Here is a 27,002-nt window from a genome sequence, read left to right on the forward strand (position 1 = left end):
AATTAGAGATGTTAGCCCAATTACATGTAGTCAGGAGGATGAGATAATGAATCAGCCCTGGTTCAAGCCCAAGATTCCCTAGGAGGGATCCTGGTCATACATGCCTCCCAGAATATTTCTTTCTTCTCTTCTCTCTTTTATGTGCCTCTGCTCCATACCAAGCCCTTGAAACATTCTGGATCTTTCCAAAGCACTTAGGGTAGAGTCATGTTACTTAGCACAATTCACTATGACCTTTCTAGGCCCACCATCTACTGTTCCCCTTATAAACTTGCTTTGGTCTTATGAAGTCCCTGTTGACTCTTGAGTAAACCACATATTTTAGGTCTCTGTCAATATTTCTAAAACACTGCCACTAAGTACCCCTGCATGCACAATATGGACAAATATTAATAGATCTAGTGGTTGGAAGCATCACCTCAGCTCCCTGGCACCCCTTTATACAGAGTCTGGAAAATTTAGTCGGGGGCTTCACCCCAGCCCCCTGGCATCCACTTTTGGAATCTTGGACAGAAATCTCTATTCCAAGTTCCCTCCCATGGGAGTCTCCTCAGTCCAAACTCCACCTCCGAAAAAGTCCACCAAAAGGAGACCCCTCCCCAGGGAGGGTCAAGGAAGCCCACCAAATGGTGACCCCTCCTCAGGGAAGATCAAGACCACTCTCACAGGCTATTTAAACTACCCTCTAGAGAATAAACATGTGGTCTTCCCTTTTCATCTCTGGTGGTCATTTCAGCTTTTCTCCCTCCCCTTTGTGTTTTTCCAGGACCACCCAAGAGTGAAGGCACTCAATTAAACCTGGGTATATTTTAATTCAGTCTAATTTGGTCTGATTGGGGTTATTTGCATTGGCGGAGAAGTTTGTTTAAGAAAATACTTAACATTTGTAATATTAATATATGTAATAACATTATTTATTAGTATTAATATCAAATCAAATATTTGTGAATGTGCAAGAAATGAGCCTTATAGATAGGAGTACTCTTTCAAAGATGTATGCATGTATATATGTGTAGGATTTCCAAATATTGTTTATAAATGTTTCTTTACATTTAAAGGAGAATATGCTATAGAGATCAATACTTTGCATTGGTATGAATCTTGGTTTATTGATAAAAATTTAAGATCAATTTTGTTATATATATTTCTAGTCTTGATTAAGGCAGTATGCTTGTGCAGCTCATTTAAAAATACAATGTATAATTAAGAAATACAGGTTAATAGTCATCTATAATAGTCAAGCTTATAGCCATGCTAGTTAGGTTTTCTAAATATATAGAGATATATTTTAGTTAGGTATTCTTCAGATCTTTCAGAGACCTTCAGAATATGGTATTTAAAATGTTTTAAAAACTTAGGACTTTTCATGACAATGAGACACATCTGGTCCTGGCAGTACCAATTACTTCAAGAGGATGATGGGCATCAAAGAGGCTTCTCATGGAGTTGGTTAGCCATTTGGGCAAGAAACTGCTCTTGCCTGAACTGCTTGACTGGACTTGCAGGACCCACAGAAAAATGACTGCTGAAGCTGCCTAAAGAAGGTGAGCAGTCCTTCAGGGTTCCTGTTTCATGAAAGAGTCTGCCAGACATTCTGCAGGACAACAAAGAAAGTGACTGACAAACTGCCAATATAGGTGGAACTATCTTTGACATTTCCTGCTTCCTGGAAAAGTCTGCCAGACAATATGGGCCTATAGGCTGAAGATGGGTGCCCCATTGTTACAGAAGAACTTTAGGTGACTGTCTAGGCAGTGAGATGTCTCTGTCAATTCTAGAGTTTTGGAAGTTGCTTACAATGCACTTTATGTTTACTTAGGTAATATTATATTTTTCTGGAGTCTTTGATGGAGTAAAAGAATAGAGTTATAATTATAGTTTTCCGTAATTATGATAAAAATAAAGTAAATATAAATATTGTAACTATAATTCTTGCTTGATACCGGTTTTGTTATAAGTAATTTTACTGTGTTAAAGTTAAAACCTTCCTTTTTTGGAGAGGGACATTTTATACTCATAACAGGAACAATTCATCAGGATGAAGTCTCAATTCTGAATATCTACGCACCTAATATAAAAGCACCCACGTATGTAAAAGAAACATTACTAAAACTCAAGGCAGCCATCAAACCACACACACTAATAGTAGGAGACTTCAACACTCCTCTCTCACCAATGGACAGGTCAATCAAACAGAAACCTAACAGAGAAATTAGAGAATTAATGGAGGTAATGAAGCAAATGGACTTAACAGACATCTATAGATTATTCCACCCGAACAGGAAAGAATATACCTTCTTCTCTGCAGCTCATGGAACCTTCTCGAAAATTGACCACATACTCGGTAGCAAAGCTAACTTACACAGTTACAAAAAAATATTAGTAACCACCTGCGTCTTATCAGATCACCATGGATTAAAGTTAGAATTCAACAACAATGCTACCCCCAGAAAGCCTACAAACTCATGGAAACTGAACAGTCAACTACTGAACCATACCTGGATTAAGGAAGAAATAAAGAAAGAAATTAAAGTCTTCCTTGAATTCAATGAAAATAAAGAAACAACATACTCAAAATTATGGGACACTATGAAAGCAGTGCTAAGAGGAAAGTTCATCGCACTAAGTGCCCACTTAAAGAAAACAGAGAAAGCACATATTGAAGACTTAACAGCCCACCTGAAAGCTCTAGAAAAAAAAGAAGCAGACTCACCTAGGAGGAGTAGAAGATTGGAAATAATCAAACTGAGGGCTGAAATCAACAAAATAGAAACACAGAAAACAGTCCAAAGAATCAATGAAACAAAAAGCTGGTTCCTGGAGAAAATCAACAAGATTGATAAACCCCTATCCAAACTAATCAAACGGCAGAGAGAGAACACGCAAATTAATAAGATCAGGAATGAAAAGGGGGACATAACCACAAACACAGAGGAAATTCAGAGAGTCATTAGATCTTACTACAAAAGCCTGTATGCCACTAAACTGGAAAATGTAAAAGAAATGGACACTTTTTTAGATAAATACCATTTACCAAAATTAAACCAGGACCAGGTGAACAATCTAAACAGACCTGTAAGTCGCGAAGAATTAGAAGCTGTTATCAAAAACCTCCCTACCAAAAAAAGCACAGGGCCAGATGGGTTCAATGCGGAATTCTACCAGAACTTCCAAGAAGACCTAATTCCTATTCTCCTCAATGTATTCCACAATATAGAAACAGAAGGGTCACTACCAAATTCCTTTTATGAAGCTACAGTTACTCTGATACCAAAACCACACAAAGACTCAACCAGGAAAGAGAATTACAGGCCGATCTCACTCATGAATATCGACGCAAAAATCCTCAACAAAATACTGGCAAACTGAATCCAAGAACACATCCGAAAAATTATACATTATGATCAAGTAGGCTTCATTCCTGAGATGCAGGGCTGGTTCAACATACGAAAATCTATCAATGTAATCCAGCATATAAACAAACTGAAAGAAAAAAACCATATGATCATTTCATTAGATGCTGAAAAAGCATTTGACAAAATTCAACATCCATTTATGTTAAAAGTCTTGGAGAGATTAGGGATACAAGGGTCATACCTAAATATAATAAAAGCTATATACAGCAAACCAACAGCTAACATCAAATTAAACGGAGAGAAACTCAAAGCCATCCCGCTTAACTCAGGAACATGACAAGGCTGTCCACTTTCACCATACCTCTTCAATATAGTGCTGGAAGTTCTAGCAATAGCAATAAGACAACATAATGGGATCAAGGGGATTCGAATTGGAAAGGAAGAAGTTAAACTTTCGTTATTCGCAGATGATATGATAGTGTACATAAGCGACCCCCAAAACTCCACCAAAGAACTTTTACAGCTGATAAACAGCTTTAGTAATGTGGCAGGTACAAGATCAACTCCAAAAAATCAGTCGCCCTCTTATACACAAAGGATATGGAAGCAGAGAGGGAAATCAGAGAAGCTTCTCCATTCACGATAGCCACAAACAGCATAAAATATCTTGGGGTAAATCTAACCAAGGAAGTGAAAGATCTATTTGATAAGAACTTTAAGGCATTAAAGAAAGAAATTGAGGAGGATACCAAAAAATGGATGGACATCCCTTGCTCTTGGATTGGGAGGATCAACATAGTAAAAACGGCAATTCTACCAAAGGCAATTTATAGATTCAATGCAATCCCCATCAAGATCCCATCAAAATTCTTCACAGATCTGGAGAGGACAATAATCAACTTTATATGGAAAAACAAAAAACCCAGGATAGCCAAAACAATCCTATACAATAAAGGATTGTCTGGAGGCATTACCATCCCTGACTTCAAACTCTATTACAGAGCTACAGTAATGAAAACAGGGTGGTACTGGCATAAAAACAGAGAAGTCGACCAATGGAATCGTATAGAAGACCCAGATTTAATCCCACAAACCTATGAACACCTCATTTTCGATAAAGGAGCTAAAAGTATACAATGGAAGAAAGAAAGCATCTTCAACAAATGGTGCTGGCACAACTGGATGTCAACCTGTAGAAGAATGAAAATAGACCCATATCTATCACCGTGCACAAAACTCAAGTCCAAATGGATTAAAGACCTCAATATCAGCCCGATAACACTGAACCTGATAGAAGAGAAAGTGGGAAATACCCTACAACAGATGGGCACAGGTGATCGCTTCTTAGGTATAACCCCAGAAGCACAGACATTAAGGGCAACATTGAATAAATGGGACCTACTAAAACTGAGAAGCTTCTGTAAAGCAAAGGACACTGTCACTAAGACACAAAGGCAACCTACTGACTGGGAGAAGATCTTCACCAACCCCACATCAGACAAAGGTCTGATCTCCAAAATATATAGAGAACTCAAGAAACTAGACTTTAAAAGGCTAATTAACCCAATTAAAAAATGGGGCACTGAACTGAACAGAGAATTCTCAACAGAAGAAGTTCTAATGGCCAAAAGACACTTAAGGTCATGCTCAACCTCCTTAGCGATCAGGGAAATGCAAATCAAAACAACTTTGAGATATCATCTTACACCTGTCAGAATGGCTAAAGTCAAAAACACCAAGGATAGCCTTTGCTGGAGAGGCTGTGGAGGAAGGGGTACACTCATCCATTGCTGGTGGGAATGCAATCTTGTGCAACCACTGTGGAAGTCAGTGTTTCGGTTTCTCAGGAAATTCGGGATCAACCTACCCCTCGACCCAGCAATACCACTCTTGGGACTTTACCCAAGAGATGCTCTATCATATGTCAAAAGCATTTGTTCAACTATGTTCATAGCAGTATTATTTGTAATAGCCAGAACCTGGAAACAACCTAGATGCCCTTCAATGGAAGAATGGATGAAGAAAGTATGGAATATATACACATTAGAGTACTACGCTGCGGTAAAAAACAATGACTTCTCGAATTTTGCATGCAAATGGATGGAAATAGAAAACACTATCCTGAGTGAGGTATCCCAGACCCAAAAAGATGAACATGGGATGTACTCACTCATAATTGGTTTCTAGCCATAAATAGGGGCCACGGAGTCTACAATAGGCGAATCTAAAGAAGCTAAGTAAGAAGGTGAACCCAAGGAAAAACATATAGTTATCCTCTTGGATAAGGGAAGTATACAAAATTGCCGGGGAGAAAAGTGGGATGTTGGGGGTGGGGTGGGATGGGGGTAAGGGGAGATGGGGAGAGAAAAGGTAGAAGGAAAGGAGGGGGGACTTGGGGAAACAGGAGGATCGGGATAAAGGAAGGTTGGATAGGGGAGCACGGAACCCCATTTCTTAGTTAAAGGACCCACTTTAGGATGGGCAGGAGACTTGACCCTAGAGGGGATCCCAGGTGCCCAAGCTGAGGCCCCCAGTTAGTTCCTTGGGCAGCTGAGGATAGAGAACCTGAAATGACCCTATCCTAGAGCAATACTGACGAATATCATGCATATCATCCTAGAACTTTCATCTGGCGATGGATGGAGATAGAGACAGAGACCCACACTGGAACACTGGATAGAGCTCCCAAGGTCCCAAGGAGGAGCAGAAGGAGGGAGAACATGAGCAAAGAAGTCGGGACCACGAGGGGTGCACCCACCCACTGAGACAGTGGAGCTGATCTACTGGGAGCTCACCAAGGCCAGCTGGACTGTTACCAAAAAAAGCATGGGATAAAACTGGACTCTCTGAACATGACGAACAATGAGGGCTGATGAGACGCCAAGGACAATGGCACGCGGTTTTGATCCAACGCAATGTGCTGGCTTGGTGGGAGCCTAGCCAGTTTGGATGTTCACCTTCCTAGATATGGACGGAGGGGGGAGGACCTAGGACTTACCACAGGGCAGGGAACCCTGACTGCTCTTTGGACTGGAGAGGGAGGGGGAGAAAAGTGGGGGGAAGGGGAGAGGGGTGGGAGGAGGGGGAGAAGAATGAGAGGAGGGGGAGGGAAATGGGAGGCTGGGAGGAGTTGGAAATTTGTTTTTTTTTTCTTTCTTTTCTTTATTCTCCTTTTATCAATAAAAAAATACATAAAAAACCCTTCCTTTTTATTTAGACAAAATAGGGAGGTGATGTGGGGTTCCCCTCTTTATGCTGTGATGCCACTGGTTAATAAAGAAGCTGTTTTGGCCTATGATTGGGCAGAATAGAGCTAGACGGTAAAATCAAACTGAATGCTGGAAGAAAGAAGTGGAGTCAGTGAGACGCCATGTGGCTGCTTAATATGTAAGCATGAGCTAGAAATATGCATAAGCTAAGAGGCCATACAGTGCTGTAATTAATATAGTTTTTGAGTGATTATTTTGGGCTGCTGGGAAATAAACGAGCAGCATCTGACTATGTATACATACATACAATCCTAAAAATTAGTTTTTTATTCATATATACCATTTTTCAGAGTTTGTCACAGGGAATTAATGAGAGGCACAAACTCTTGCTGCAGTAATGTTTGACACATCATTGTTTATAATATTGAAAAAGTGAAAAAATTCTGTTGTCTCATGCTTGTGGGTTAGGTAAATATATAACTGTACCAATATCATGAAGCCATTAAAATCAAATTATGGAGGAGAATATTGAATAATGTAAACAAATATTCTTCACATACTATTAAACTCCCTAGAGAATATTGGATCTTTATACGGGTGGACATGTGCATGCATGCATGTGTGTGTGCGTGTACACATGTGTATTTGGATGTAGATGCTACTGTTTGTATGTATGTGTGAAGGTCAGAGGTTGATGTCAGGTGTCTTTCTTAATCATTACCCATTTTGTTTTTTGAGACAGCCTCTCTCACAGAACATAGAACTCTCTGTTTCAGCTAGGCTGGCTGGTCAATGAGCTTCAGGATCTTGTCTGTCTCTGCCTTCTCAATACTAAGATTACGTTTTTAAATTTTTTTAAGCTATTGTCTGCGAGGTCCTAGGCCAAGGAACAGTTCCTGCTCCTGCACTGAGGCTACCCCCCCAGAGGGGTGAGTGTGCACCCGCCCGGCCGGAGGGGAGTGCATGGCATCTCCAACTCCTGCTGCAGGAGCTTCTTGGCTCCGCACAAACCTCGCCCCACCCAAAGTTTGCCTTTTTGTCTACAGGGTCCTTCAACCTCCAACAGTCCTGTCCCTGTGCTGAGGACAACCTTTCAGACCGGTGAGTGGGTGCCATCCATGGGGAGGGGCAGAACTTCTGGAAAGGAGCACCTGGACCTTTCAACTCCTGCTGCAGGGGCTTCTTTGTTCCACACATCCCTGCCCCCCCTGAAACCTGCCCTATTGACTGTGAGGTCCTTGGCCCAGGAACAGTGCCTACTCCTACACTGAGGCTATCCACCCAAAGGGGAACAGTTCACCCAGAGTCAGTCAAAGCATAGATTGGACCAAGACACCAAGATTCTCCTGGCTGCTTTTGAAGGAAGAGATGGGCAGGCATCAATGCAAGAATTCCTCCAACAACCTGAAAGGCAACATGAAAACACCAGATTTCAGGGATCACACAACAAGAAGACTTGAACACCCTATTCCAGAAGAAGTAGAAGAAATCGACTTTAAATGTAGCATTATGAAAATGATAGAGGATCTTAAACAGGATGTAAAAAACTGCTGTAAAGAAGTGGAGAAGACAAACCAAAAGGTAGAAGAAATTAATAAATGTCTCAAAGATACCCAAGAAAACCACGATAAAGCAATCAAAAAGGTAATGGAAACAGTTCAAGACTTGAAAAATGAAATGGAGGTAATGAAGAAAACACAAACCGAGGGAAGGCTGGATATGGAAAATCTGGGTAATCTATCAGGGACTACAGAGACAAGCATAACAAAGAGAATATAAGAGATAGAAGAAAGAATCTCAGACACTGGAGATACTATAGAGGAAATAAACTCATTGATTAAAGAAAATAACAAATCCAACAAATTCTTAACACAAAACATCCAGAAAATCTGGGACACCATGAAAAGACCAAACCTAAGAATAATAGGGATAGAAGAAGGAGAAGAATTACAGCTCAAAGGCCCAAAAAATATATTTAACAAAATTATAGAAGAAAACTTTCCCAACCTAAAGAAGGATATTCTTATGAAGGTACAAGAAGCATACAGAACACCAAATAGACCAGATAAAAAAAAAGCATCCCCTCACCATATAATAATCAAACAACAAAACATACAGAATAAAGAGTGAATATTAAGAGCTGCAAGGGAAAAATGTCAAGTAACGTGTAAAGGTAAACCGATCAGACTTACACCTGACTTTTCAATGGAAACCATGAAGCCAGAAGGTCTTGGATAGATGTACTGCAGACACTAAGAGACCATGGATGCAAGCCCAGACTACTATATCCAGCAAAGCTCGCATTTACTATCAATGGACAAAACAAGATATTCCAAAACAAAAACAGATTTAAACATTATTAGCCACAAACCCAGCCTTACAGAAAATACTAGAGGGAAAACCACAAACCAAGGAAGCCAACAACACCCATAATAACCCAAGCATCTAAAAACCCTCCACTAGCACAACTCAAACAAGGGAAACACACAAACACTACCACCAGGAAAAATAACTGGAGTTGGCAACCACTGGTTATTAATATCACTTAATATCAATGGACTCAATTCACTTATAAAAAGGCACAGGTTAAAAGAATGGATACGAAATCAGAATCCAACATTCTGCTATTTACAAGAAATACACCTCAACCAAAAAGACAGACACTACCTCAGAGTAAAGGGTTGGGAAAAGGTTTTCCAATCAAATGGTCCAAAGAAACAAGCTGATGTGGCTATACTAATATCTAACAAAATTGACTTCAAACTAAAATCAATCAGAAGAGATGGAGATGGACACTTTATTCTCATAACAGGAAAAATTCATCAGGAGGAAGTCTCAATCCTGAATATCTATGCCCCTAATAAAAAAGCACACACATATGTAAAAGAAACATTACTAGAACTCAAAGGATACATCAAACCCCACACTCTAATAGTAGGAGATTTCAACACTCCTCTCTCACCAATGGACAGGTCAACCAGACAGAAACTTAACAGAGAAATAAGAGAACTAACAGATGTAATGAACCAAATGGACTTAACAGACATCTATAGAACATTCCACCCAAACACAAAAGAATATACATTCTTCTCAGCATCTCATGGACCCTTCTCAAAAATTGATCACATAGTTGGTTACAAAGCAAAAATCCATAGATACAAAGAAATTGTAGTAACCACCTGTGTACTATCGGATCACCATGGAATAAAGTTAGAATTCAACAACAATTCTTCCCCTGGAAAGCCTACAAACTCATAGAAACTGAACAGTCAACTACTGAACCACACCTGGGTCAAGGATGAAATAAAGAAAAAAATTAAAGTCTTCCTTGAATTTAATGAAAATAAAGACACAACATACTCAAACCTATGGGACACTATGAAAGCAATGCTAAGAGGAAAGTTCATAAGTGCCCACATAAAGAAAACAGAGAAAGCACACCTTAGAGACTTAACAGCACATCTGAAAGCTATAGAAAAAAAGAAGCAGACTCACCTAGGAGGAGTAGAAGACTGGAAATAATCAAACTGAGGGCTGAAATCATCAAAATAGAAACACAGAAAACAATCCAAAGAATCAATGAAACAAAAAGTTGGTTCTTGGAGAAAATCAACAAGATCGACAAACCCCTATCCAAACTAATCAAACAGCAGAGAGAGAACATGCAAATTAATAAGATCAGAAATAAAAAGGGGAACATAACCACAGACAAAGAGGAAATTCAGAGAATCATTAGATCTTACTACAAAAGCCTGTATGCCACAAAATTGGAAAATGTAAAAGAAATGGACATTTTTTTTAAGATAAGTACCATATGCCAAAGTTAAATCAAGACTAGGTGAGTGATCTAAATAGACCTGTTAGTCATGAAGAATTAGAAGCTGTTATCAAAAACCTCCCCACCAAAAAAAGCCCAGGACCAGATGGTTTCAATGCAGAATTCTACCAGAACTTTCAAGAAGAGCTAATACCTATACTCCTTAACGTATTTCACAAAATAGAAACAGAAGAGTCATTGCCAAACTCCTTTTATGAAGCTACAGTTACCCTGATACCAAAACCACACAAAGACCCAACCAAGAAAGAGAATTAGAGGTCAATCTCACTTATGAACATGGGCACAAAAATTTTCAATAAAATACTGGCAAACCGAATCCAAGAACACATTAAAAAATTATCCATTATGATCAAGTAGGCTTCATCCCAGAGATGCAGGGCTGGTTCAACATATGCAAATTTATCAATGTAATCCATCATATAAATAAACTGAAAAAAATCATATGATCATTTTATTAGATGCTGAAAAAGCATTTGGCAAAATTCAACACCCCTTTATGATAAAGGTCTTGGAGAGATTAGGTATACAAGGTTATTACCTAAAAATAATAAAAGCTATAAACAGCAAGCTGACAGCTAACATCAAATTCAGTGGAGAGAAACTCAAAACCGTTCTACTAAAATCAGGAACATGACAAGGCTGTCCACTCTCTCCATTCCTCTTCAATATAGTGCTTGAAGTTCTAGCAATAGCAATTAGACAACATAAGGAGATCAAGTGGATTCGAATTGGAAAGGAAGAAGTTAAACTTTCTTTATTTGCAGATAATATGATAGTGTACATAAGCAACCCCCAAAACTCTACCAAAGAACTCCTACAGCTGATAAACACCTTTAGTAATGTGGCAGGATACAAGATCAACTCCAAAAAATCAGTTGCCCTCCTATACACAAAGAACAAAGAAGCAGAGAGGGAAATCAGAGAAGCATCACCTTTCACAATAGCCACAAATAGCATAAATTATTTGGGGTAATTCTAACCAAGGATGTGAAAGATCTATTTGACAAGAACTTTAAGTCTTTAAAGAAAGAAATTGAAGAGGATACCAGAAAATGGAAGGATTCCCCTTGCTCTTGGATTGGTAGGATCAACATAGTAAAAATGGCAATTCTACCAAAAGCAATCTATAGATTCAATGCAATCCCCATAAAAATCCCAACAAAATTCTTCAAAGACCTTGAGAGAACAATAACCAATTTTATATGGAAAAACAAAAAGCCAGGATAGCCAAAACAATCCTATACAATAAAAGTACTTCCAGAGGCATTACCATCCCTGATGTCAAACTCTATTACAGAGCTACAGTAATAAAAACAGCTTGGTATTGGCATACAAACAGAGATGTTGACCAATGGAATTGAATCAAAGTCCTGGATATTAACCCACAAACCTATGAACACCCGATATTTGACAAAAGGGCTAAAATTATACAATGGAAGAAGGAAAGCATCTTTAACAAATGGCTCTGGCGTAAGTGGATTTCAAAATGTAGAGGAATGAAAATAGATCCATATCTATCACCATTCACTAAACTCAAGTACAAATGGAATAAAGACCTCAATATAAATCTGACCACGCTGAATTTGATAGAAAAGAAAGTGGGAAGTAGTAGTCTGCAACACATGGACACAGGAGACCAATTCCTACGTATAACTCCAGTAGCACTGACAATAAGAGGAAAAATGAATAAATAGGACCTCCTGAAACTGAGAAGCTTCTGTAATGCAAAGGACACTGTCATTAAGACAAAAAGGCAACCTACTGAATGGGAGAAGATCTTCACCAACCCCACATCAGACAAAGGTCTGATCTCCAAAATATATAAAGAACTCAAAAAACTAGACATTAAAACTCTAATTAACCCAATTAAAAATGGGGCACTGAACTGAACTGAGAATTCTCAACAGAAGAAGTTCAAATAGCCAAAAGAAACTTAAGGTCATGCTCAACCTCCTTAGCGATCAGGGAGATGTAAATCAAAACAACTTTGAGATACCATCTTACACCTGTCAGAATGGATAAAATTAAAAACACCAATGATAACCTATGTTGGAGAGATTGTGGAATATGGGGAACACTCATCCATTGTTGGTGGGAATGCAAACTTGTGCAACCACTTTGGAAATCAGTGTGGTGGTTTCTCAGGAAACTGAAAGTCAACCTACCTTAGGATCCAGCAATTCCACTCTTGGGAATATACCCAAGAGATGCCCAATCATATTACAAAAGCATTTGCTCAACAATGTTCATAGTAGCACTATTTGTAATTAGCCAGAATGTGGAAACAACCTAGCTGCCCCTCAATAGAAGAATGGATAAAGAATGTGTGGCACATATATACTTTAGAGTTTTACTCAGCAGCAAAAAACAATGACATCTTGAACTTTGCATGCAAATGGATGGAAATAGAAAACACTTTACTGAGTGAGATAACCCAGACCCAAAAAGAGGAATATGGCATGTACTCACTCATAAGCAGATTCTAGCCATAAACAAAGACATTGAGCCTATAGTTCGTGATCCTAGAGAAGCTAAATAAGAAGGTGAACCCAAAGAAAAACAATAGTTATCCTCCTGGATGTTGGAAGTTGACAAGATTGCTGGGCAAAAGTTGGGAGGAGGGGCCGTGGATTGGGGGTAAGGGGAGATGGGGAGAGAGAAGGGAGAAGGGGAGGATTGGGGAGAACTTGTGGGAATGGGATAATTGAGATGGAGGAAGGGTGGATATGGGAGCAGGGAAGAAGTTATCCTAACCAAGGGAGCCATTTTAGGGTTGGCTAGAGTCTTGGCTCTAGAGGGGTTCCCAGGTGTCCAAGGGGATTTCCCCAACTAGTTTCATGGGCAGCAGAGGAGAGAGTGCCTGAACTGGCCCTATCCTATAGTCACACTGATGAGTATCTTGCATATCACCATAGAACCTTCATCCAGCGATGAATGGAGATAGAGACAGAGACCCACATTGGAGCACTGGACTGAGCTCCCAAGGTCCAAATGAGGAGCAGAAGGAGGCAGAACATGAGCAAGGAAGTCAGGACTGTGAGGGGTGCGTCCACCCACTGAGACGGTGGGACTCATATAATGGGAGCTCACCAAGGCCAGCTGGAGAGGGACTGATGGAGCATGTGATCAAACTAGACTCTGTGAATGTGGCTGACAATGAGGGCTAACTGAGAAGCCAAGGACAATGGCACTGAGTTTTGATTCTATTGCATGGACTGGCTTTGTGGGAGCCTAGTCTGTTTGGATGTTCACCTTCGTAGACCTGGATGGAGTGGGGAGGATCTAGAACTTCCCACAGGGCAGAAAAGCCTAACTGCTCTTAGGACTGGAGAGGGAGGGGGAATGGGAGTGGGGGGAGTGGGAGGGAAATGGGAGGACGGGAGGAGGTGGAGATTTTTAATAAATAAAAAAATATTTATTTTTTAAATCAATAAAATTTTATTGTTTTAATTTGAAACATTCTTAAAGTTTTCAAAAAATTAACAAACAATAGGAGATGATGGTAATGAATTAGTCAGCATCCAACCTGCCATATTGGAAGCCATGGCAACAGGGTTATCATCTCTAGAGGCAAATCTTTCATTAACATTGTGAAAACTGCCTTCCTATTTTAGTGAAGAAAAATTGTTTGATTTAATTATAAATTCTACAAAAGAGAACCATAGAAAAGGTGCTTTGACTAATAATAGGATATTTCTGCTTTCTGATATAGGGCATTATAATTTAGTGGAAATATTTAATATAGGATTTATTTTATAATTGTTTTTATTGAGCTATATATTTTTCTCTGCTCCCCTCCCTTCCTCTCCCCTTCCCTTCTATCCTTTCCCATAATCCCCATGCTCCAAATTTACTCAGAAGATCTTGTCTTTTTCTGCTTCCCATGTAGATTAGATCCAAACATGTCTCTATTAGGATCTTTGTTGTTGTCTAGGGTAGGTAGAATTTAGAATTAACATAGTAAAAATGGCAATCTTACCAAAAGCAATTTACAGGTTCAATGCAGTGCCCATCAAAATCCCAGCAAAATTCTTTACAGACCTTGAAAGAACAATACTCAACTTCATATGGAAAAACAAAAAAACCAAGGATAGCCAAAACAATCCTGTACAATAAGGGAACTTCTAGAGGCATCACAATCCCTGACGTCAAACTCTACTACAGAGCTACAGTACTGAAAACAGCCTGGTATTGGCATAAAAACAGACAGGAGGATGAATGGAACAAAATCAAAGACCCAAATATTAATCTACACACCTATGAACACCTGATTTTTTACAAAGAAGCTAAAAATGTAAAATGGAAAAAAGAAATCATATTCTACAAATGGTGCTGGAATAACTGGATATCAACATGTAGAAGAATGAAAATAGACCCATATCTATTGCCATGCACAAACCTCAAGTCCAAATGGATCAAAGACCTCAACATAAAGCCAGCTATATTGAACCTTCTAGAAGAGAAAGTGGGAAGTACACTTGAACACATTGACACAGGAGACCACTTCCTAAATATAACCCCAGTAGCACAGACAATAAGAGCATCAATAAATAAACGGGACTTCCTGAAACTAAGAAGCTTCTGTAAAGCAAAGGACACGGTCAATAAGACAAAAACAGCAGCCTACAGAATGGGAAAAGATCTTCACCAGCCCCACATCAGACAGAGGTCTGATCTCCAAAATATGCAAAGCACTCAAGAAATTGGTCATCAAAAGAACAAAAAATCCAATAAAAATGACGTACAAACCTAAACAGAGAACTCTCAACAAATGAATCTAAAATATATACTCACTCGTAAGTGGTTTTTAGACATAAAGAAAAAACAGCCTACGACTCACAATTCCAGAGAATCCAGACAACAAAGAAGACCCTAAGAGAGACATAATTTTATTTATTTTTTAACAGGGTATCTGGGGATTTATCTGTTACCACTTACCAGTTCTGGAGTTACAAGGCCATATTTGTGTGTGCTGGGGATCCAAGTCCAGTATTTGTGTGTGTGCTGGGGATCCAAGTTCACAGCAAGCACTTTACCCATGAATCCATCTCTATAGCCCATTTGAGAATGAATTCTATACGATTTTTATTTTGAATTTTTCTTAACATTTCTAAAATAAGCAACTACAGTGCTTATAATAAAAGAAAATTATTTATAAGGTAGTGAAGCAGGGGATGAGCAAGTCCATACATTCTTTGTCTCTTTATGTTGAGGTTAAACATTCTCAACATAGAGTGCTGTAATCCCACCAGCCTGCCATGTTTGATGTTTTCCTGTGTCCATCTGCATACTTCCTTTTTAGGTACATATGGAATGTCTTAAATTCTAAAGAAAGAGTGTTGCATGAAAAAGCATCTAGAATTTGATGAAGGAGGGAGGGAGCTTAGAGCTGTTCTTTGGAATCCTGCAGTCCCTTTCTCTCCCAGTTTAAACTGGATCTGTATCTTCATTTGCTGCTCTCTCAGAGTAATCAGCACACTTCACTATGTTCTTGGTTCTCTGCACCCCACTTCCTAGGTGGGAATTTCTGAGTTCAAATTCAACATCTCTGTATTTCCTTTCACAATTCATCAGTCAACAAAATGAACACAGAGCTGAAGCCAGATGGCTTTTTTTCTGCCCTCTTTTTCTGAAGTGATCTCTCTTCTGGTTCTTCAGTCCCTAAGAGCAACCCCAGGCCACCCTGCCTATGACTTTCTGGAAGATCCCCCTGAAACATGGATTTTTATCTCCCAGCTTAGCATCTTTCCCATTGTCTGCAGCAGAGCAGTCCTAATTAGGGATCGTTCAACTTTGCAACCTTCACAAAGCCTTTAGTCAGCCGGAGAGCACTTGGCTGCATTCGAAAGGCCCTGCGTTTCGAAAAAGAAAACAGAAGCCAAAAATTCTTAATAGCAAATGTCCACATAAACTCTCTAAAACATCTAAAATTATAAGAGGAAGTTTAATAGATCTAGGGATATAGCTCGGTGTTAAGAAAGCACTTTTAGAGCAGAACCAGATTGGAGTCCCAGCAGCCAACTGTCTGTAACTCCAGTCCCAGAGGATCTATCCCCATGTTTTGGCTTCCTCAAGTACCAGCCATGCATTTGATGCACAGACACACATGCAGGCAAAACACACACAATCATGAAATAAAATAAAAATTAAGTTTAATGTTCTCGCTCTCTCTGTCTTCCTCTCTCTGTCTCTCTGTCTCTGTCACTGTCTTTGTCTCTCTCACACACATACACACATACACAGACACATGGAGTTTTATGCAACCATAAAGAATAACATAATTATGTCATTTTTAGGAAAATGGATGAAATTGAAGATCATCATAGTAAATGAAATAAGGTAGACTCAGAAAAACAAATACCACATTTTTCTCACATGTGGACCTAATTTTTTAAAAAAAATATATGAAATGAAAATAAAGAGGAACGATTTGAGAAGAGGAAGGTTATTGGGAAGAGGCGCTCAAGAAAATGTAATGGGGTAAACACCACTAAGGCACATAATATACGTGCATGGCAATGTCATAAGGAAGCCCATTATTTTGTAGAATGAATATGTCGTAATAAAAAAGCAAAATAGAAAAAGAAATTTAACATTTTTGATTGAACTTTTCTATTGTTTCTTTTTAGTAACTTAGTGTAACAATCATAGATATCTGGCTAATGGAGAGGTTGTATATTATTGCTTATGCCTTTTGTTTGGTCACAGCATCTTACAGGCAGAAGGCTAGGTTTCAGTGAGGTAAGAGGAGGAGAAAGGGTGTCGGTCAAGTCTTTGGTTCTGAAAAATACTGAAAGCTAAGTTTTCCATTTCTTGGAAATTTTTAAACATTAAATTTTTAAACATTAAAATTTTAAACATTAAAGGGATTGTGCCTCACGTGTCATTCCAGGCTTCTCCTCTACCCGTATCCACCTATACCCAGGGCTTCAGCCACCAGTACCTCTCATCTCTCCCCACACACTTCCACCCATGTTTACGATCATTCTTCTGCCTTCCCCTTGCAAAATCCGCAGTTCACCCTGAAAGACCTTGCTCAGAAGTCCTCTCCCCAGAAAATCTCTCTCTGTAATCTGTGTCCCCTGTCTGGCACTTCTGTACTCTGGCCTGCATCAGACCAAACGTCAATATTATTTGTAATATTGTCCTTTCTCCTGCCCACCGAGAACACAAGGAGAAAAGTTATGGTGGCTGCTCCCACGTAGTCCCAGCTGGTTTCTAGCCTTGTTAAATTTCCTGTGACTGTGTACTGATCAGCATGAATGCCTTTTTCTGATGAGAGACAAACATCTCACAATGAACTAAGCTCTGATTTTCCTCAGATCATTATCACACAGCAGAAGACAGGCTCTAAAATGTTGGAGCAAACTGTCTTTGTATCCCAGGTTTGCCTCGTGCAAGTCCCTTAATCCTGCCATGTCTGTAATGTCTGAATAATGGGTGCAAACTGTCAACACCTGAGATTGGAATGGTTTAAAATGTCTGCCACATAGTAGCTTTCTATATATTTTATTCTTCCCATTATGAGGAATGAGTAGGAACACTCAACAGTCTCAGGCCACCCCAGTCATAGAAAAGAAATTTCAGCCTTCAGTTTCAAGTGGAACCTTAGATTTTAGCATTTAGGGCTAGAATTTGGTTTCCACCCTTGCCCTTCTATGTCAAGCAGTTACCACTGTTAAATGCCTTCCTCTAGCTCCCACCCATAAATTAGATCTCTTCACACTAAGAGAAGCTTAATTTGCTCCTCAGAGTTATTTCATGAAGATTCTGACCTTATTTCTTCTTTAAAGAACTTCTTACAAATGGATGTCCCGATGCAGGCGTTGCATTTATCAAGACCGAGGAACGTCCTTCCCAGAGTGTAGCTGCTTCTGACTCGGGGTACCAGGGACGGAGGGAGAGAAGCTGGTGAGGAGAAAGAACAGCTCAGGGTTGAGACCCACAGCAGCAGCCGGGCTGGCCAGCGCTGGTGGAAGGTGGCAGTGTCAGCTCCAGCTAGGGGCTCCATCCTGCTTTTTGCGCTGCAGCTGCGGTGGTGAGCGGAACACTCAGAGCAGCACAGAGACCAGGCTTGACCAGAAGGAAACTGTCAAAAGCAACTGGCCTCAGGATGCTGACCCTATCCCAGCCTCTGAGGTTTCTGTCTGAGGATGCTAAGGAGCTAGCAGCTAATGGGGTTGGGCAGGAGATGAGGAAATCCATGGAGGATGCTGATAACGCATTTCCAAAGTCATTCTTCCTCTGTATGGGGAGGCTGCCTCAGTCTGGGGAGGGGCACACTGGCAGATTTCAGGAAGGACAATGGTTATGGCTTCCCTGTGTAGTCCTTTTGACAAACACAGGATATCCCAGCTGGGCAGGAAAAGTCCATGCAGGATGTGTGTAGGACCTAGGTTCCACCTGGGAGTTTCAAAGAATCCTGAAGGCCTCCACCCTCCACTGTTTTTATTCTGGGTACATCTGTCCCTGTGGAAAACACACACACACACACACACACACACACACACACACACTACACACCTTGCATACCTCCACCAACATGTGCATATACACATCTGCTTCATCCCACCCTACTCCATCACACATAATACACATATACCTCACACCACATAGATATGCACTCCACACACACATTTAACACCTCACAAAATGAACGCCACAAGACATACACAGAGTCTAATACACATACAAACACATGCATCCTATCCCAAATCTCTATCCTACAACCCCTGCAAACACACACATGTACACCACACCACATCTCACACACACTTCACATCACATATACATATACTACACAACACACACAAATAACAAACACTTCATAACATACAGATACATGCACACCACACTCCTCTTCCCAACCCTCATGCACATACCACCCCACATCAAACACACACACACATCTCACAGCACATATATTTCACAACAAAACCCCATAACACACACACAGAGTTTAACACACACTGCACCCCTATCTCCATCTTCCTTAACACACATGTATACACAACCCCATCTCTCTTTTTTTCTCTCTCTCATACATACCTTATATCACATATAGAAACACCCCACAACACAAACCCCATAACAAATACATATACAGAGTTTAACACACACACATGCACCACCACCACCCCACACTAACTTTCCCTTCTCTGAAGCTGCTAATCTGTTCTGCACTTAACCAGTCATACTCCCTGACTTTCAGCAAATTCCATAGTGAGATAGCTAGAGGTTAGCTTGCTGGCCATTAGGCAGCACATTTAACACTGATTTGAAAGCTTTTTGCTGCTTAAGGAATAGAAAACCACAGATTAGTCCATTTCTTGCTGATCTGAGAACAGAGAGTAGAAAGAAGCTGGTGGCCTCTAGAGCTTGATGAGGGCAGCAGCGGAAGGAACCCTGCTGTACACAGCTGCGTTCAGTTCTCTTTGTAGGGCTGAAAGCCCCTCTTTTCTTTACCACCTTGCCCCATCTCTCAGCTTTTACTTGACTTGGGACAATTTAAGTGTCCAGGATTGACTTCCCCTGGATACTAAGATGAGGTTCACAGCGTGGAGTAGATGGGAATAAACTGTGAGGATCAAATCAGGTTGCCTGACTTTGCACAAGGGTTGGGAGTACCTTGCTAGGATACTGTGCATAGGAAGACAGAGTTGGGGGAGGAAAAAGGAAAGTGGGAGGCAATGGGGATGGTGTTAGGGAAGTGAGGAGTTTGGTTAAACATTAATGAGAAGAGAGGCTAAGGACAGCTCTCTAAGGGTTAAGCATATACTTATTAGCTGTCTTTGTGTTCTTGGTGAAGAGTTTGATCATGTTTGTTATTTATTGCTGATTTAAGAAACGTATTCATTTATTTCTGTGTATGTGTACATACAATGTTACATGTTCTGTGCCATAGTCTGTTTGTGGAGGTAAGAGGACAGCTTTTGGGAACTGGTCCTCTTTTTCTATTTTGTCGAGGTACGATCCCTCTTGATTCTCCCATGCTTCCTATTGCAGATTCACTGGCTTCCAAGGTTTAGGGGATTCTCATGTCTCTACCTCCCACTCGCTGTAGGAGTACTAGGATCACAAACATGTACCATGGTGTCCAACTTTTACATGGGATCCAGAGATCTGTACTCAGGTTGTTATTCTTGTGTGTCAAGTGCTGCTACCCACTAAGTTATTTCCCTGTTCCTATTATTAATTTTTGAGATTTCAAAAATATGTTCTACATCTTAAGTCTTTGGTGGCTATGTGATTCTATAGTTTAGACCTAGAATGTCCTCCACAGACAGATGTGTTAAAGTCTTGTTCTCCAGTCTGTGATGCTGTAGGAAGGTTATAGAAACTTTAAGAGGTGGGGCCAGTAGGCGATCCTTCTAGGCTGGCTCATGACGGAGACTGTAGGCCCATAGGTCTCTTCATCACTTTTTCTTTGCATCAACACTATGAGATATTCTTCTGAGTGCTCCCTGCTGTGATGTACTGCCTCACAACAAACTCCACTTGAGCTTTTAAACCACTGAAAACCCCAAAATGGTGCACAGAAATAAACCTCTTTTTCTTTATAAATTGGTTTTCTCATGTATTTGTCACACTGGTGGGAAGCTCTCTGCTAGGTGGCTTGTGAATATTTTCTTTCAAGTGGTATATTCCCCATTAAGAAAAAATCCTAAGGAGGGGCAGCTCCACCAGTGCAAGAAAATCCAATTAGGTCAAATCAAACCAAATTAAAATGCCCATCATTTTATTAAGTATGGTGCTCTCAGGTGGCCGAGCGCATGGTGGGGAAACAGGAAAGCGGGGAGCACATTCAAACCCAGAACCATATGTTTCTCCTCTGGGAGCCCACTTAAATACCCTGTCAGGACCTGGCATGCTGGGATTTGGAGTCCAGACCAATATATTCCCAGGTCAGGGGGGCTGGAATGGATGCCAGGGGCTGGAGTTACACTCCAGACTTAACATTCCAGACTCTTTGGATATAGGGGTGACAGGAAGTTGAAGTGATAGGCTTTCTTTGGAAAAAAGGGGGCGCAGACTCAAGTCTGGTTACTTCCTGCAGGCATAGGGTGACACGGGTGGGGAGGAGAGAGCTGGGTGTTGGTGGGTCCATGTTCAGCGGGTGGTATAGCATTCTGATCACTGTCATCCCGGAAATGCCAGGCATTTGTTTCTTAAGGGAGGTAAGAAGGCAGGTGTCTAGGAGAAAAAAAATGTTATTATTGGACCTATGAAATGGGGCTAGCCATGGGATGAGATACAATAGCAGATGAAACCAGATTTTAGTTGGCAGGTGTCTGTGATCCAGAAGAGCTGGTACCAATGAAGTCCCAGGAACTGGTACAGGTGCTTTTGAAATGTTGTCCTGGGAGCATTTTGTAGGTTGGTCTTGACTTAGGCAACAAGAGTAACCTGTAAAATATGCTTAAAACTGGCTGGGGTTAAAAGTTAAAAGCTTTGGATTTTACCAGACCTGATTATTGATATAGGATAGAAAACCTGGTAATCCTGAACTATGAAGCCTGTTAAAGAACAGTACCTTTAGATGTCAAATGCCTTAGACAGATCTGGGAGGAATAGACGAGCAAAAATTGAGACAGCTTTTCGCCAGCAGGCAATCTCAAGTCCTCTCCTTGTCCTTGGAGAACATCAGGCTTAGAAGCAGTATTTGGCATTAGCTGTTGAGTGTGAGAGGCCCATAGATTTTTCCTGTGAGCGGGAAGAATTTACTTTACCTGTCTTGGCAAGAAAAGCAGATCAGTTTCCTGGGTAAAAGGCCTCTTTGGCTTCTGTGTTGGTGGCTTTGCAAACCAGAGCAAGCCTGGAGACGGCAGGTCTTTTGTCTTCTTGGAGGACACAGGGTACTGCAGAAGCTGGCTGTCTTTGTTAGAAGCTCTTGTTAAAATGCCATGATCTCAGAACTATAAAGGCACTTGAGAACCAAGTATTATTACCTGGTACTTTAAACTGGGCATATAAACTAAATTTTTAAAGCTGTTGTAATCTGGAAGCACACATAAACACAAAATTCAAATTCACATCACAAAAACACAGTTACACACTTAAATAAACACAGTGAGCACATTATTCTAACAGAGAAACAGATAGGACAGCCTTAGGGAACCTGTGTCAGCTGACTAGGCATTGCAAGAGAGAACAGAAACATAAAGACAAAACATTTTTGTAGGAGTTTTAGAGTGGAAGGATGGGGGAAAAACGGATTTACTGTCAGCAGGGAAGAGCAGGGCAGGAGCATTCTGAGCATGGATGGCAGAGGCCATGTTTTATATATATATTTTAAAATGCTGCAAGATCCCCAGGAGCAGTAGGCAGCAGAAATGCTGTAGGTCCCAAATGGTGGTAGCGGGCCATGTGGTGGCAGGCAGCAGGCTCTGGGAGCAGCCAGTCCCAGGCAGAGATGGCTGCTGGTCCCCGAGCAGTGGCTGGTCCTAGGCAGAGAGACACATGGCGGGAGGGCAGGAGACAGAGACATGGATAGACATGACATGCAGAGTGAGGTTGAATGTTTATTCAGGGGGTTATGGAGGGAGAAGGGTGAAGGGGGGAGAGAGAGAGAGAAAAGAGGAGAAAGAAACAGAGAAGGGGGGATGCAGAGAAGTTGGCAAAGCCGCCTCTCTGAGAGGAAGATGGAAAAGAGAGCAAGCTCAGGCCGGAAGCTGAAGATCAGCCTGCCTCAGCAGATGGGGGAGGGAGTGGGCGTGGTTTGTCTCTTAAAGAGACAGAACAACCATTACATTCCCATCTCTTTTTTATAATAAAAAGGCCAGGCGGTTAGGCACCACAGGTCAAAGGAATTGGGGTGGCGGATTCTCAAGACTGCTTCCTGCTTATTTGTGGGCATCATCTTTGGGGGGAACCTGAGAAGGCTCAGTGCTGGCCACGTCCTGGCATAGCTGGTCCCTTTGCTCCTGTCTGGTGTTTGTGGCATTGTTGCGGGAGGTCCTTCCGCTCCTCCAGCCTATAGCCACTGAGATACCAGCCCATTGGGGCGTGGTCTCTTTCCCTTTAAAAAAGCGGCCACTTCCCTCTCCTCTCTCTCTTCACTTCCTGCTCCACCGGTGACTAGACTCTCTTCCTGGTTGCGCAGAGGGCTGTTGTCTGGGACAGTGATCTGTAAGTTTTTTCCCCTTTAAATAAATATCACCCTATTAATCATAATTCCAAACTGGTGTGGCATTGTTTGCGACTTATGCCTACACCTGGCGCCCAACATTCGGTTTTAGGACCTCTCCTTCCCCCGCTCGGCTGCCGGCCGCGAGTTCGGCTTGGCGCGAGCCCCCCCCTTCCTCAGCTGCGGCCTGTGCCTTGCGGCGGCGGCCTTGTGGCCTGTGTCTTGTGCGAGGAGCCAGCAGCTTAATATAAATCATCACGCACTGGCTTTTCTTGCTGCAGTTCTTTATATTTTCCCTTTAGACACCTCAGATTGACTTCAAGTCTTCACGCACCCTATCATCCGCCTCCCCACGTGGATTTAAACTCCACAGGCCCATGTAGTCTCCATGCGCATGGTTTGCTCTTTTCTGAGTTGTTTTTAAGACTCCCTTTCAAGCACAGCTCTTAAGTGGCATGAACCAGAGCACGCGGTTGCTGGTTGCTGAAAGCTGCAACCCCTCAGGATGACTCTGTCACGTGGAGGCATAAGCGGCTTCCAGGTTGCTCTTCTCTACCCCTGGATTCTGGGTTTCTGGTTCTGTCTCTGGAAATGATTTAATTACATTTACTTTGTTGAGAAACTCGCATTTTCCAGTTTTTTTATTGATAAAAGGAGAATAAAGAAAAGAAAAAAAAACAAATTTCCACCTCCTCCCAGCCTCCCATTTCCCTCCCCCTCCTCCCACTCTTCTCCCCCTCCTCCCACCTAGGACTTACCACAGGGCAGGGAACCCTGACTGCATTTTCCAGTTTTTAACATCTACTAAGGCACTGAAACAGGATCCCATTTTCATCGCGACTCGGCAACAGCGCCACCTGCTGGATAATAGGTAATACGGCAGTTTTCATTTCTAAAGCAAATTTTACTGCCTTGTTTTCACTAATACAATGGATTAGTAAATTTATATTTACTAATTCAATGGATTACGTCATACAAGGTTTATATGATTATGGGGATACCTTAATTTGCTTGTTACTAGGTTTCAGTTTTCTTTTCCATATTCTATCATTAAGGAAGGATATGGCACTCCTAAGAATGATAGAATCTTTACGAACTAATAATGAACAACTAATTGACAGGATTAAAATTATTGAAAATCAGAGGTTATCTGAACAAGTGGATACTATGACAGACAAAATTGACTCCATATCCAAGGGTATTAGAAAGTTACCTGAAAGGGTTCAGGCTGTTGAATTTGACGTTCAGACCTTATCACAAAGTTTTGATAAGGTAATAGACAGAATGTACCACCAAAATGGGAATCTACATGATATACAAGAAAAGTTTAAGGAGGACATGTTATCTTTGAAGGAAAAAATTAAAGCTTTGGAATCACAGGTGCATAATGGGGACCAAAAAATTGATACCTCAGTGAAATCACTGGAAATATATACAGGTCAGGAGATTCAGAATTTAAGAGAGACAATGATAAAAAGATTTGAAAAGATTGGAGAAATTATAGCAGCCGGTGAACAGAGTAAGGAGGCACAGGACAGGATACAATGCCTCCACCAGCTATTAGAACTGGCTTACCCAGGATTCTAGCAACATACCCTATACTTAATTCTGACAAAGCATCAACTTCTAAAGGCTCAAAGGGAGTCAGAGAAGCTAGATGGACGCCAATAGCAATGAATGATCTGAAAGAAATTAAGCAAGCTGTTGTTAATTTTGGCTTGCACAATGCATATGTAAAGGAAATGATAAGGACTTGGGCTTGTAATGCTAGAGCTACCCCCTATGATTTCCATCATTTAGTGTCTGCAGTTTTAGATAATGGACCTTCCTTGATGTTTGGAATTTATTTCAGAGAAGAATCCAAACATATGGAACAGCAAGGAAGAGCAAAAGGTGTTGAGGTTTCCCAAGATCAAATTCTTGGTGCAGGAGAATATGCTGATCCACAGGTCCAAGCTCTTTATGACGATGAAGTACTGTGTCTATGTCACCAAGCAGCTTTAAATGCTTGGAATAGGATACAAGATCCAGAAAAATGGTTGAATCATATACCAGAATTAGGCAGGGACAGAGAGAACCCTTTATTGACTTTTTGCAAAGATTAATTAAGGCTCTGGACATAGGGGTAACAGACCCAGATGCTAGACGAATACTTCTTGAATCTTTAGCTTTTGAGAATGCAAACATAGAATGCAAAAACATAATTGGGCCTTTAAAGTCTAGATCAGCACCTATGGATGAATGGATTCAGCATACAATGAATGTTGAGACGTTTAGCTATAATGATGAATCTTGGGTAGGAGAAGCGATTTCCAAAGCAATGAGGAGACATCAAACTGCCAGGTGTTTTAATTGTGGTAAATTGGGACATTTGCAAAGGGATTGCCGGCAAAGGATTTCTAGGAATAATATCTCTTCTGGGAATGACAAAAATAGGAGACCTCAGCCTTCACGTATATGTAGGAGATGCAGTAAAGGATGGCATTGGTCCAACGAATGCAGGTCAACAACAGACAGACAGGGCAATCCGATATCATTGGGAAACTCCTTGAGGGGCCTCTCACAGGCCCCCAAGCCAACAGTGGCCCAGTCATTCCCAGTCACAGTGGAGAATGTGCCTCACCAAGAAAATTAAAAGCTCCAATTTCTGCTGTAAAAAGTAGTACTGGTCTAAATGATGAATTACGTGTGGAGGATGAGTCAAAAAACCCAGTAGGACAGAGTAAACATATATTTTGGCAGACTTCTATTAATGATCAAAGACCAAAGCTAAGAGTCTGTATAAATGGCACTTTTATTGAAGGCTTATTAGACACAGGGGCGGATGTAAGTATCATTACCCCAGAATCTTGGCATCCAAATTGGCCTCTTCAAGAGGTAGATGTTCAGTTCCTGGGAATTGGAACCCTATCTCGTGTAAAACAAAGCACAAGAGGGGTTGAATGCATAGGGCCGGAAGGGCAAATAGGAAGACTAAGGCCATATATAGCCAATATTGCCATAAATTTATGGGGCCGTGACCTGCTACAGCAATGGAATACCCAGATTAACATTCCTGTAGTTCCAGGAACTCATAATTCTGGGAAGAATATGATGAGGTATTATGGAAAAAAGGTCACCAGCCATTCCGGCTGTACAAGAACATACAGCAAATACCAAACCTTTAGAGGTACCAACAGCCCTACCTTTAAAATGGCTAACTGAGAAGCCAATATGGATCAAACAGTGGCCTCTAGCTGAAGATAAATTACAGGCATTGGAACAGCTGGTGCAAGAGCAACTAGATGCTCACCATATTGAAGAATCAACCGGCCCTTGGAATTCTCCTGTGTTTGTTGTAAAAAAGAAATCTGGTAAATGGAGAATGGTGACAGATTTAAGGGCTGTCAAAAAGGTCATTCAACCTATGGGCCCACTACAATCTGGAATTCCTTTGCCTTCTCTATTACCAAAAGGATGGCCTCTTATTGATT

General features: G+C 41.0%; 1 protein-coding gene across 1 annotated transcript in view; it reads right to left on the reverse strand.

Annotated features, from left to right (window-relative positions):
- The window catches only part of Dipk2b (divergent protein kinase domain 2B), a 55,655-nt gene extending 37,130 nt beyond the window's left edge, over nt 1–18,525 (reverse strand). The window contains exon 1 of the mRNA XM_075958130.1: nt 18,179–18,525. Coding sequence (XP_075814245.1) covers nt 18,179–18,414 — 236 coding nt within the window. The 5' untranslated portion in view covers nt 18,415–18,525. The remainder of the gene's footprint in view (nt 1–18,178) is intronic.
- Between the last annotated feature and the right edge of the window lie 8,477 nt (nt 18,526–27,002).

The sequence above is a fragment of the Microtus pennsylvanicus genome, chromosome X (genome assembly GCF_037038515.1).
Source record: "Microtus pennsylvanicus isolate mMicPen1 chromosome X, mMicPen1.hap1, whole genome shotgun sequence".
Lineage (NCBI taxonomy): Eukaryota > Metazoa > Chordata > Mammalia > Rodentia > Cricetidae > Microtus > Microtus pennsylvanicus.